The 14,322-nt window shown below is 35.1% G+C and overlaps 1 protein-coding gene across 5 annotated transcripts in view; it reads left to right on the top strand.

Annotated features, from left to right (window-relative positions):
- Positions 1 to 14,322, top strand: part of QSER1 (glutamine and serine rich 1) — a 45,080-nt gene extending 30,758 nt beyond the window's left edge. For 4 of the 5 annotated variants that reach the window (XM_069803975.1, XM_069803974.1, XM_069803977.1 and 1 more), the window contains 8 exons: positions 592 to 708; positions 1,318 to 1,451; positions 3,786 to 3,997; positions 5,646 to 5,783; positions 7,142 to 7,239; positions 10,873 to 11,025; positions 12,432 to 12,527; positions 13,155 to 14,322. In XM_069803975.1, the coding sequence (XP_069660076.1) occupies positions 592 to 708; positions 1,318 to 1,451; positions 3,786 to 3,997; positions 5,646 to 5,783; positions 7,142 to 7,239; positions 10,873 to 11,025; positions 12,432 to 12,527; positions 13,155 to 13,295 (1,089 nt within the window). In that variant the 3' untranslated portion in view covers positions 13,296 to 14,322. Of the gene's footprint in view, positions 1 to 591; positions 709 to 1,317; positions 1,452 to 3,785; positions 3,998 to 5,645; positions 5,784 to 7,141; positions 7,240 to 7,728; positions 7,852 to 10,872; positions 11,026 to 12,431; positions 12,528 to 13,154 lie in introns of all 5 variants that reach the window. The other variant, XM_069803978.1, reaches the window with a different exon arrangement.

Here is a 14,322-nt window from a genome sequence, read left to right as displayed (position 1 = left end):
TTTGTTTTTAACATAGTTTATTTCTCAAACTACATGAAGAAGAAAGTCAACTTGAACTCATTTTTTTTACAGTTAAGTGGAACTGAAAATGTAAAATCTGGTTTACTAATTCATACTGAACTATCTCTTTTCACATTAGTGCAAACATCATGCTGTAATGTACCTGGGCTTCTGCTACAGGATCTCTAGTGATCTGCAAGCTTTTTGCTACTTGTGATTCTTGCATTTTTGTATTAAAAAATATTTCAGAGAGCAAAAGAATAAAAAATTGGAAAATGTTGTATTGCTTTAAAAAATAAAGTTCTGTGGCTCAGTTGCACGGTACATGAGTTAAGACATCATACCATAGGCAAAGCTGGTTGGCACAACTTCATCACTGTGAAAGTAAAATTTGTGGTTTGCATTATACTTATTGTAGTTTATGTCATACTGTCTTGATGCGAATGGCACATAATGACTAAGGGTTTGGAATTTTGAATTACTTATTTCAATTTTATCCCTGGGTAACTTGCTCAAAAAATATAATGCACAAACACACTTCTGGGAGAAAAATAAGCACTGTTTTTAGCAAATAATTTTATGTTCTTACAGGTTGCTTTGCAAACAGGAAAAGAGCCTCCAGCTATTTGGAAAGTACAGAAGGCTTTATTGCAAAAGTTTGTTCCTGAAGTGCGAGATGGACAGAGAGAATTTGCTGCTACTAACAGTGTGAGTCTTAAAAATTCCTTAGGAAGCCTCATGGGAACTGATTTCCTTACTGGAAGTCTAGGAAACAAAATAAAATGTGATTCTGACATACATTCTTAGCAAGCATCCTTGGGGGGGGGTGTTCTTGATTTCCTCCTACTCTAAAATTCTCTCTAAATATATTAATGGGCAGATTCTTTCCAGCATGGGTTCTTTGGTATCATTCAGGCTGTGTAAAGGAACAAGTTTTCACAACCAGAATAAAGTCAGTAGAAGCAGGCTTGTGAACCAGCTGCTTTCCACAATGGGAAGGATACAGATAGGATATAATTTCAACAGGCAGCTCTTTGCCAGGCAGATAATCCTTTTGGGATAACACATGGGGATGATTAAATAAAGGGAGAAAACGAAGCCCAGAGTACCTCTTGCCTTATTTTCTTACTTTAAATATTATGTGGAAACCCATTGGAGAATTTCTCTCAAATTATAAATGCTGTAGGATGGTTCATCTTTGTACGTAAACAAGTTGTTTTTAAACTGACTTTTTTTCTTTAGTATTTAAACTTTTAATTGTTAAACTGAATAATATTACTTAACAGAAACACGTGTGTATTAATTTTTTTTTTTTAGTATCTTGGGTATTTCGGGGATGCAAAAACAAAATACAAACGAGTGTATGTGAAGTTCATTGAAAATGCAAACAAAAAGGAATATGTCAGAGTATGTTCAAAAAAACCACGAAGCAAACCTGTACAGTCAGCAAGGTATTTTATTTCAAATTGTTTTTCATTTTGCCCTATTGTTTTCATATTAAGAACACACCTATTTTAATAAACAAGACTTATAACTCAGGATTATGTTACTTCAGCCTTAAGCTGTAAACTGAGAACTGTGTGTTTTGCTTTAAGAAATTAGATATAAATTACTGCTGTATCAAGACTTCCCTACCTTGAATCTGTGGATTGCAGTAATCATTCATTTTAGAGGTGTTAGGGCTCTGCATGCTATTTCTTTCTGTCATCTTTTGCTCTGTTGCTCAACATAAGGATAGAAGCCTACAAGTGTAATGATTCTAATTTTTTGCATGTTTTCTCCTATCCAGTGGACTTTGCAGGTTAGGTATGTTTTTTCTAGATTGCTTTAATGACCGTCCTGTCCCCGTATACTAGAAGTATCATACTTTCTTCTCAATCCTGGAAAGTTGAATTTAAAAACAAAAGTTCAATTCTGAAGTTGGTTGTCACAAGGATGTTTTTCCTTTTTTTATATGTCCTTGCACACTGAGGGTATTTTACTTTTCTTATTGCACCTGCCCTACCCCCCTCACCCCAAAAAGCTTTATCACTTTGAGTCATCCCCTGTAACCTTTATCCATGCCTTAAAATCAGTAATTCTAGTAGTATTGCTTTTAAACTACCAACAAGGATAAATAAAACCCAAACAAATCTGTCACTCTGGAGAGCCATGTAAAGAATGCAGGGCAAACATAGTGTGGTTTTGATTATTCCAGTAAATATACTACTGGTCCTGCAAAACGTTATGACCGTAAGTGTGTCTCACACATGTACTTTGGCTATCCCTGAGATTTCCTCTGTCACCTTCCTTCTGATAAGGTTTTCACTGTCATTCACTTGCTAAGGGTTTTGCTGTTGCGTTTTGTGTTGACGTTTGATCGTGCTTTTGGAAAAGATTGCAGATGTACAAAATCTTTGTACAAAAATGTACAAACTCTGTCATGCTTTAATGCTTAGCTTATTTTATCTTGTCACAATTTCACATGATATCTGAAGATTTTCTCTCTCAATGGATTTTTCAATAATTATAATTTAATGCAAATATGTTTTCTTTATCAGATGTTAGTAAACAGTAATGAAAAAAGTTACAGTGCTCTTCATTCAAGAAATAACTCTGGTTTTAAGTCTAGTTTGCTCTCAAGGAAAGCAAAGCTGTCAGATAATCAATTTTATAACATCATGTTCTACTTAGAACTAGCTGGGATTTTGATGCTCTTTTCTTTCTTGGGCTACAGAAGGCTGTTCCAGAACCTGTCCTCCAGTGCTCTGAAACAATCCTATCTTTTAACAGACCATGATTGTGATTAGCTTGTATCCATATGTTCTTCTCTCAGTACTGTTTTTTGGCTTTTCTTTCTGTCTTTCTGTGGTGTTTTTACTGCATGATGTATTTCTGGAGAGCAGTCAGGTTCCACCTCTGTCATCGTTTCACTAAGATGGATTAATCAAGGTCTTCCAACTTCCTCATCTAACGCAGGCTTTCCATTCCTCTAATCATTCTAGTATCTATTGTCTCCATCCATTTTGGTTTGAAATCTTCATCTCGGACAGATGACTAAAATTGTTCTCAATGTTCCAGAAAATACTAACAATGTTTCTACTGTACGTTTCACTGCTTTCCTATTTGAACTTTCCCATTTGTACAAAAAAAAAAAACTTGCCTGGCACTTCCCAGAATTGTATTCCCTGCCATATTCTCAAAACTGTAGTGCATTATTAGTCCTAAAGTACTTAACTTTGCACTTATGATGTTAAGTTTCCTTTTTGTTTTCCTGTTTTGAGTGGTGGGAAGGAGAAATGAGAGGAGTTTTCTGGTTTCTTATTCGAGTCCTCAAGATCCTGCATTTCCTGCATTTTTACCTGAATGATACTCTCTCCCATCTTAGTATGGATACAATATCCCAAATTTACTTTGTCAGCGAATGTCATTGATTACTAGTATTTGTTCAAGTCTGTCAAGTCTGGTTTTTTTCATGAAGTAATCAATTTTAATATTAGCTCCAATCTCCTATAGCTCATAAATTCTACTAATATTGGGCAATTTAAACCTTCTGTGCCTGTTTATCTAGTTATAAAATTGGAATACTATTTAATCATAGATAGTTGAGAATCATTGTTAAGCATTATATCAAAAATATAGTAGTATAGTGCGTATGACTTAATTCCTAGTTACATGTGACAATGAAATAAGTATATATAATCCATGGGGAATATATTCTGCTTAACTAAGACTATAGCTATTTTATTAATGCCAAAACTTGTGTGGTAATTATTTTCATAAAGATTGTCTTCATAATATTGCAGGACTATTCATTGCAAACCTAGTAGCAGCAACAACAAAACCCCTGATCCACCAACACCAAAACCAACAGCAACAAAAGTCTCTTCTGTGAAACCCAAAGCTAAACAGCCAAAGGTAAAGGCTGAACCACCACCAAAGAAAAGGAAAAAGTGGAAAGAAGAATTTTCATCTTCCCAGTCTGATTCTTCACCTGAGGCCCAGAGTGATGAGGATGGTGAGCGAGATAGAATTGTTAGCATCTAGGCCCATTTGAACTTAACTGAAAATATTATTATAAAAACATGTTGCTTGATATTGCAAATTTTTCTTTACTACCCTCAGAAAAAAAAGTTAAAATCTGACAGTGCCACGTGGAATTGTTTTCTTAAAACTTTTTACTTGTTTTTTATGTATGAGCAAATGTGTGCAACTGAAGTTATCCCAAATGTAGTTTATCAGTGAGATAAATATATTTTTACTACTTGCTTTCTAAGATGGGTACAATTGTAGGAGGAGGAGCTGATTTGATTTTTCAAATACATCTCAAGAATCAGATTCTTTATTAATTTTCCATTGCAACTCCATGTCATGTCTAAAATAACATTCCTGCAATGCTTGTCTGCATGCAGATATGGGCAGAATTCAGATGTTACTGTTGTTTTTTCAAAACCCAAGGAGAAAAAGCAGTTGAATTTTTGGCTGCTTCATTGCTTGTCTAAATGCCAGCTGTTCAAATGCAGCCTGCTGAGCAGATTTGCTGTTATGACATTCATGGTGTCTTTGGAACGTTGAGGTACAATGTTTGCAGTAGTTTTCCGGAACAGAAAAGAATTTTTGAAGTGTACAATGTTTATAGAGATTACCTGTAGTAGCAGATATACAGTGCGTTTTGCTTTTTTTTGTTGTTGTTGTTGTTTATTTCCTGTATGTTTGAAGTTAAGGTGCATCGTATCTATGCTTTGTATTGCTGCATTTCCAAAGCACGTTGGCCTTAGTGGCTTTAACTGCAGATAAGCTAGGGTTGGTGTACTGGAACAGTGCCTCTGCTGAGGGCAGCACCTTTAAAATAGTATTTTTCAAGCAAACTTACCAAAATAACCATTAGTATGTACAATTGTCTATATTTAAAGTTTCAAGTAACCTGGTGATGATAGTCGTGCATAGAAATGCAGATATCTGAGGAAGTTTAACAGCCTTGCTAGCTAAATTACTACAAAATACTGATATTGTACACAGAGCGTATAAAAAGCTCCAGAACGCGTACAATTACTGATGGCTACTCCACGTACATGTTTAAAATTTCTGTCTATAAAAAAATAAAAGCTTCCGCAGAATAAGTACAAATATGCCTACATTGCTTTGCTGGTAAAATTTGTTTTATGTGTTTTTTTGGAGTTGGACAATTAGGTGGGATTGACTTCAATGGTATGCAGGCTCCTAAGTGACATTAGTGCTTTTGAATGTTTTTCTGTTGGATGACTTCAAATTTTGCGGTTTTAGAAGGTACTTGCATTGACATGAAACCTGCATTTAGGGCACTTTGCTTGTCTGAAGTTACTCATTATCCCTTTTCTCTAGGCTTTCATCTACAATAATAGAAAAATGTTTAAATTCCCTAAAATATTATAATCTAGATGCTGATAGTTACGAGTAATTGTATGTGTTTCTACAAAAAAATTGTACCGTTTGTACCAGATTTGGCATTTGTACCTGGGTTTGGTGTGCAAGTAGAGTATGATTTCTGATTGTACTGAGTTTTAATCTCTTGGGATACCAGTAGGGGTCACTTTTGTGTTTAAGAGACAAACCTTGAGTTTTGAAAAACACAAGTATTTGCAGGCTCTTGTAGGAAAAAAAATCATTATATTCCGATTAATTTTCAGAGCTTGTACCTCCAGCTCCCCTTGTTACTCGCTTTTTGAACACAAGAGCTATGAAAGAGACTTTTAAGAGCTACATGGAGTTGCTTGTTAGCATTGCCTTGGATCCAGACACAATGCAAGCTTTGGAAAAGAGCAATGGTACAGTATGGTTAACATTTGTATGTTTTTATTAAATTTTAAGGTTACTAATCAGTAAAGTGAATGTGTTTTAAAAAAAAACAAAACAACAAACAAAAACCAAAAAAAAAAGCCACCAAACTTTTAGCTTCATACCAGATCTGAAGAACGCTTTACACAAATTAATTATGTGTGTGCATAAATATATATTCGCACTATCTATTTGCATAATCAAAGTAATTTGGAAATACTGTTTTGTCTGCTTTGTTACATTAGGCTTGTGCTGTGAATGTCAAAACTGAGCTCTTTGTTCCTGCTGTTACTATCTTTTAAAATCTTAGCAAATATTTATTTCAGATTACAGCATTTCAAGTGTGTGTTTACTTTCTGATTAAGAAATACCCTTATAACTATAAGTAGTTCCGGTTTTTGCTACTGTTAAAAATTCTGCTTTTCAAACTCTGAAACCTTAAAATTCTGATCAGAGACAATTGTATTCCATTTTTTTCTTTGAGGAGAAAATGTTTGGACTTACTGTAGTGGACTCCAGGATACAAGTCAAAACTGTTCTATTTCTCAAGATTTAGCAAAACACTCATGTATAAAGATGAAGGCCCCAAAAGAACAATCATTTCACATATTATTTAGTTGCAGGCTGTTGTTTTGTACTACATTCTGTTTGCCTGTATTAAAAAAACATATTTTCTAGACTCTGTTTTCCTGGTTTGCTCTGGTTGTGCATCAATGCACACTTACCTCAAGATTTCATACCTGTGCATTATGTCAGTGGTCCCACTAAAAGCAAATAAATTGACTTTATAAATAAAAGACTCCATATCAAGCTGTAAATTTTCATTCACGGCCACATGCCTATGTTTAAATGCATATTGTGCAATTTACGGTGGTTTATCAGATAACTTTTATCAGTAAGCACTTTCCTCACTTTCTTTTGTTATAAATGCCAGCAGAGTCATCTCTCGTTATATGGAATAGCAAATGTCAAAAACACATACTTGTCTTCATAAAACCGCCAGCTGTATTGCACAGAAGAGGATTATCTAGGAAATGGTTTGAAATTGTCTATAAGATTTATGCTCTGTAGTGCTCTATCTTAATTTTTTTCTTTTAACAAAGAAAAGGCGGAGAAGGAGCGAGATTGCAGTCAGCAATTAAACTGCATAATATCTAGACCAGTTTAGCAGGGTGATCCAAAAAAAGAGATTTTTTCTCTCACATTTGAAATTAGTTTATGTGCAAATCACATTATTTTTTACATCCACATTTTATGTTAATGGGTTGAAGTATAGATTTGAATAGGAATCTCATTACTCTGTGTCTCTTCATAATCAGCTGCTACGGGGTTTTTATGTGTCTTTTAGATGAGCTACTTTTGCCTCACATGAGAAAAATTGATGGTATGCTGAATGACAATAGGAAAAGGCTGCTTTCCAAGTTACGCTTGGATCATACTTTCAAGGTATTCTCTTTTAAATTCTAAGATTTTTAAAGTAATGTTATAAGTCAGTCATTGAATGCGTACCATGCAGGCACAACTTAAAACCCAGAAGGCAAATTTGTAACAGAAGTGAATATGGATTTGAAAGAGATGCTCTAAATTCAGTGCTTGTGTGTGGCATTTGGAGAACATTTTGTGATGGAGGAGTTTATACTGCAAAGGTAAAGTTTTAGTTTTACTCCCCATGCTTTCTGGTTCATTCTCAAGCATTTTATTTTTCTTTTAAGCTTCTCAAGTTTGCCAAAAGAAAATCTGTTTCCTGTCCTTCTAGAGCTTTTGGTTAAGTGATTGTATTGCATAAAAATCTTAATAAACTTTTACATGAAATAGCTATGCTGTGGAGCAGATGTCTGAACTTCTTTGAAGTGGAGAACATGATCAGAGTAGTTTAAAACCAGGGCAGAGGGACTTGAGAACAACTCATTTGTGCACTCTTTTATCTATCTTCAGCATGGATGGTTGGGAAAAGTGTGGATAACAAGCCCATATTACAGCAGCTTTGACACAGTAATAAAAACCAGGTCTGGATGTGGACAGGGAAGAGAGCAGCCGTACCATCTCAATAGAGAGAAGGTAAACAGGAGGATAATCACTGTGGTTCCCACCGTTCCCACCCACCCTCCAAGCAGCAATGCAGATTTCGAAAGCGCAGTAAAGCGAATTAAGGGTATTTTCAGTCATGTCTGAGAACTAGTTGTCGATGTCTATAATCAGACTGATAATTCCTGTAACAGTTACAAGAACAGTAATGCAGACCCGTCTATAAACACCATCAGAACAAACTTACTCTTTTGCCTGTCTTTCTCCTGTCCCCTTATGTCCACAGTACAGAGACACTTGGAAAATTAGTTGTCTCTCTGTACTGCTCTGTGTTTCTTTTTGAGAGCTAGGTGAGGAAGGAGGTAATAGCAGACTTGACAGTTCTGCTTTTTCATCATGAAATCTTGAAAAGATCTTTTTTTTTTTCCACAGCTCATTCCTGGTAAGCCTTGTGGGACGCTAAGTGACCTTGTTTCAGGGATGAGAACATCATCGACTAGTGAAACAGCTTTTATTCACATGATTCTTGAACATTTTATTGTTCATTAGGCTGTTTTCCCAACAGCTGTAAAATTTGTACCTGTTTGAACAGAATTTCTTGTGGCTTCCTCCTTACAGTAGGAAGGCATGGGGAGGGCTGTGTGTTTTGAAACCATGCACAGACCCTCAGAGAGGTGGCATGTATTAACCCTCCTCTCGTGGCAAGAGTTTTGTGTTAGTAGTTAGTTCTATAGCTACTTCTTTTAGTCCGACTATGCAGAGAAGATAGGCCACATTAAGTTAGGATAAGAATTTGTAGAATTCTGGTTACATTCACAGTACACACAAAGTGAGAGGTGGCTTATTTTGGGTTTTTCCCGAGTTTAAGGGAAAAAAGCTAATATATTCTTCTGTAATACTAACGTAATTACAGCTGCTTACTCATTTGGAGTTCATAACTAATATAATAGGTTTGCTCTGTGTTCACTTAGAAGCAGATTATGTATCATATCTCTAAAGTTAGCTTAAGCTTGTATTTCATCATATGATCTGCAAGAAGTTAACAGAGTTACGGATGTAAGGAAGGGATCTGCTTGTGATGTAAACTGCGAGATAAAAAGCCTTTTATGTTTGCCTTCTGATCTGATGGTACCAACTTGTGCCATCCTTGGGTCAATATTTTGGACAAAAATGAAACACCTATTTGTCATCGTAAGTGTTTGTGTTGGTTAGGAAAATGTACTTGATACTCTTTAAGATTCAGGTTAATCTGATGATTAATACAAGAAAGTCTGCTTCTGTTCCATCTTTCATCAAATGACTAGTTCAGATATTAGAGTTGAATGAAGCACTGAAGCAAGCAATAAGTGAAAAATACCATTACTGTTCATGAGTATCATTCAGTTTGAGTATTTTTACTATTCTGCATTGAAAAGCCTGGATGAATTTTAACATTTTTCCACCCGCTGGATACAATTATTACTACAGTATTAATATTACAGCATTACAAACCAAATCAGACACTGAGGTTAACAGTCAGTGTTTGGTAGTTTTGCCTGTAACATTCTTTATAGTTCTAACAGTTTATTGTGCCCTTTGGGTTATAGTTTTTTATAAACAAAATTAGAAAATACTACTGTTGCTTTAGCTGAAGCTCAGTAAATGAAGCATCTTAGTGGAATTGTGTAAATTTAATTTGGAAATAATTATCAGCATTTTATGTCTTGTGCTTTCAAAGATGCAGAGATCACTAGTATTTTTTCCATCATTCTAATTCAAATTTGTCTGTTTTAAGTCAGTGGTCTGGCCGTGTAAACTGTGGTGGTTAATAGGAATTCTCCAGAGGAAGGCAATAGGAATTCTTCAGAGGAAGGCAGAAGTGGCCAAAGTCCCTTGACACTCAAAGTCAGCCTTCAGGAAGGCTATTACAGTGGATAGAAAAAATAAATAATTTAAACCTGTTGTTGTTCCAGTTCGAAAGCATTGCAATGAATATTGTATATGAACAGGTTAGCTAGTTGAGGTTACTGCTACCACTATGCAACTATCTCTGTGGAGCAGATTTTATAGCTTTTTACTAAGACAGTTTTTTTTATAAAGCAAAAAACGGCTGAGGTATATGAAGTGCTAAGAAAATATAGGCAGGGGAGGTTGTTGAATTCTAGTACTGCTTGTTAAAAGAAAATACAAAAATTTAGTCAACTACATATTTTAACCCAATAGCCCAAATTAGGTCCTTAAGCTGCAGCATTGGTACGTTTTTCTTTATGCCTGATTTTTTCCCTCATACTGGCGTATAATACAAAGATATATATGTTCATTTAACTTGAAGTACTTTTTTCAGGACAAGGTTATATAGCATAGCAGAACTATTTCAGAGCAGCTGCAAACATAATGCTGTGTTTGTACGGTGAAGTTGTATTCAAAATTACTCGTGCAAATAATGTAGAACTGAAGCTGGTAGAAATCCCGTGAGTTCACTCCCATAAGTTAATATGTCTTAAAAACTTGTGCTTTTTTGAACCAGCCATCTATTTCACTGTGCATAAGCTTTTCTACCTTACAGATATGATAAGAAGCAATTAATTTGTATTTTACAAAAGCTGGGGCAAAACCTGTGAAGATACTTAGGCATCCAATCCCTCCTGCTATTGGCAGACTTCCCATGCCTGACTAGGCAATTAAGTACTTAGGCACCTCCAAGTAACTTGGCCTTAGAGATTCTTGAGTAGAAATGGAATGGAAAGCATTTTAAAAGGTAAAAATTGCCTAGTGGAGCATTTTTTTGCTCTTTGTAAAGAAAGAATCGTAGATGATAATCTGAGATACAATAAAAAGATCTTCTCTTCTTGAAAAATTATAGTAGTCAAGAACAGGTGGTCATGCTTTTCAAACTGTATATGCTTGCTTGATCTGATGAAGACCTTTTATCAGGTCTTTGTGGAAGAATAAATTGTTTTATAATAGGCCGCGATGTAACTTTTCAAAGAAAAATGGCCAATTTATCAGCAGTCTGGGTGGCTGGCCATTCTTGAATTTTTCATAATCCTTTTTCTTTATATGCTCTCTTTAAAGAATGCTTTGGAAAACTTTCCTGAACTGACAGTGGTCACTCGGGATTCTAAGACAAAAAGTGGAGGAACATCTGTGTCCAAGATAAAAATGAATGGTAAAGCTTACAACAAGAAAACACTGAGGGCTTCTAAATCAACCACTAAATTAGCACAGGTGGGTGTTCAGAGGGTTTATTGCTGCCACCATCTGACTTTCTAATATGATAACCACATTTATATAAGATACTGCTTCATGTATTAGTTTTTTTTTGCTAGATTTATCAAAATACAGAATCTTCATTGAATGAATTGCTTTTTCTGTAACAAGGGAATGTTAAAAAACAACATTTAAAGCAGTATATTAAACCATTGTTTTAACTCATCTGTGAAACATTGTTATATTCCAGTAGGGAGACAAAATACAATAAATAATTTCATAATTATTCCCCTATTTAAGTTCTATGTTTAGACCCAAATGCTTTTATCCCGTGTATTTATACAGGAAGCCTTCTGTAGCAACTACTCAAGATTGCAGGAAGATGAAGTAGTAGTATGCTGCTTCCCTTATGCAGGCAGCAGTCGGTAGGTGTAGTTGGATGGGAAGGAAGAGGTGAGCTCTGCTCTTGCTGTGCTTCTCACCTCTTGTAGCGCGCCGAACAGCAGAGCCCTGCTAGAGCCCATTCTGCTTCTGTCACCACAGACCCTGTTTCTGCATAGCAGTCAGCCTCCTGGACTGTTGCTGAAGCAGGAACATTTTGCCTTCAACATTGCGGTTGTGGTAAAATCACTGTGTAGCTTGTAATGATAACAGTTCCTTAAACTTGCTGCAAAATCTCTAAAGTAAATGATGCAATGTCTTCTAGATCAAAAATGAAAAAATAGTACTGTAAAAACTGAGACTAGATAATGCTTTTTAAAAATTTAGTTCCTTATTGTTCCTTTGCTCATTTCCAGTGACAGAATGAAGGTGTGTATCTTAAATTTAAAAAAAAAAAGTTTTAAAAAGTCACGTGGTAAAGCTTGAGATGTACACATTGTTTATTTCCATAGTATTCCTAGGGAACACTGTAAGTAGATTTTGCTAGGTACCGGCTCACATAGGCTTACCTTCCAGCAGTAGATAGTGGCTAGACAAATGACCTGTAAATACAGGCCACATTTGTATTTCTTGCCAAAGTAATGTAAGTGTTAGGTAAGTATAGATCAGCTCTTCCAAAGCATGAACTACATGTTTTTTTGCAATGATACACATCAGTCTGCTAGAAAAATAGTTAAGCTTCGGTAATTCTTGCAGTAGTTCTTGAAAAGGGGGTCTCTTGCCCGTTTTAGACTTAAATGCATTCAGGAGGATTGAAAGCATTCTTAAACCTAGTTTTGACAAAATAACTTGGTAGGAAAAGTAGAGATAGGAGATAATTGTGATGTAATATATATTACAGTACCAAAATATGCCAGAGCAATTATTTGAATGAAGTACTCCATTTCTGAATTGTTGAAGAAAATTAAAGCAGAAAATGTCTTATCATATCTCTGTCTTGGAAAATAACATGAATTTACCTAAAACAACTGTTCTTTTTGCAGGAGTTTACGGTAGATCCAGAAAAAATACAGCTGTATTCTTTGTATCACTCACTCCATCATTACAAATATCACATATATCTAACATGTAAAGAAGAGGTAAGTATTGTTTTCTTTGAGATACTTTTACATTCATTGAGGGAATTTGAGGGAATTGAGTCCAACTAGAGGGACTGTTCTCTTCTTCTTGGTAAATGAATATGGATTGTGGCTTCCTATTTTAATTAACCCATTATGGCAAAGAAGAGGGCATGCTGAGCACATATGTTGCCCCTAATGGGCACTGATGCCCAGAACATTCAGAGATGAGGCTTACAAGATTTATGTGAAATCATTTCCCTCGGGATAGGTAAGCATTCTTCACTGTTATCCAAAATAAATGAAACAAATTTTATCAGTGTGTGTAACTCCTCAGATCTAGAAGCTACTTTTTGTCTTAGAATGCCCACTCCTTTATTTTTTTTTTTCTGTAAATCCTTGGTGGAAATATTCCAGGTAGCAGAAATATGAGAATTGAGCTCTGGCTCAGTTGTCAAGAAATGCATTTTTGGGGGCATTTTCCTTTGTTTTTAAAGCTTAAAGGTTTTCTTCCAAAAAAGTTTCGTATTTAACTGCAGAGTATGATAAAAATGAAAATTGTGAAATGCTGTCAGCCTAACATGTATATGTGTATGCATCTCTCTCTCCCTCCCTCTCCCCCCCCCCCCCCCTTTTTTTTTTAAATAGATTTCTTCTGTTCAGAAGAAGAGTGCAGATCTAGGACAGGAAGAGATTGTGCAGTTGTGCATGAAAAATATAAAATGGGTGGAGGATCTTTTTGAAAAGTTTGGTGAACTTTTGAATCGTGTCCAGCAGAAATGCTCATAACAAAAATGTATCCCAAATCTCACATTTTTCTACAGCACTAACCTGATGGAACAGAAAGCTCAGAGAGAGGCTCTGATTTCTTTTACAATGCCAGACTGCGTTCTTGTTCGTAGCCATTTTTATTTCTCTTTATGGAACTTTGTGCCTTGGCTCTTGCTAAGGAAAAGTGATGCTGCCAAGGAAATCAGTCCTTTGGAGATGGAACTAAACGTAAACCTAACCACATTTTTAACCTGAAGAATTATTTTTTGTTTTGTAAACTATTGGATAACTTAGTTTTATTTTCAGAAACGTTTTTGACAAGTGATAAACCATGCACTACATATACTTTTTTCTTTATTGCTAAAAAGATAACAACACTTAAAATACTACAGATTTTTTCATCCCCGACTAAGCAACAGAAAAGTCAGCGTTGGGGTGAACTAATTTTTACATGTCTGGCCACCAAATTTAGAGTTTTGTACATTTTATGAACAGAGCCGGAGTGACACCAGTTTCTGCATAAGTATATTGCCATCATAAAATCCAGAAATGTCATTATGCTTTATGGACTCCTTTTACTATTGTCATGTTCAGGAGACTGAACATGGAGTTGGTGCAATCCTATGACTGCTTTTTGTGTCAAATTATATTGTAATGAAAGACAATGACCTTAACTATTTTCCCTGTTTTGAAGAAAAAAAAAAATATTTTCCTTTATACTGTGTTTTTTTTTCTTTTGGAAAAAAAATTTCAATTGTACATTTTATCTCACTAATAGTTGTATTTTTCACAGAGAAAATATTGTGGTTAAAATTGTTTCATGTATCTTTGTAATACACTTTCCATTGTTTTCAGTAAATCCTATTCATTTATATGTTGATTTCATATTGTAAACTATATATCTCGAGGTAACCCTTTTGTTTATACAGGTTTGCTTCAGTGTTAACCAGAATAATGCATACTAGACTAGTTTTGCTTTAAGTGTAGTTGTGTTAGACACTGCAGTTATATTCTGATACGTGAAAATAAATTTTTTACTAAACTA

The sequence above is a fragment of the Haliaeetus albicilla genome, chromosome 16, assembly GCF_947461875.1.
Source record: "Haliaeetus albicilla chromosome 16, bHalAlb1.1, whole genome shotgun sequence".
Lineage (NCBI taxonomy): Eukaryota > Metazoa > Chordata > Aves > Accipitriformes > Accipitridae > Haliaeetus > Haliaeetus albicilla.
Note: the sequence above shows the minus strand (reverse complement) of the source record. Positions and strands in the feature narration are given on the sequence as shown.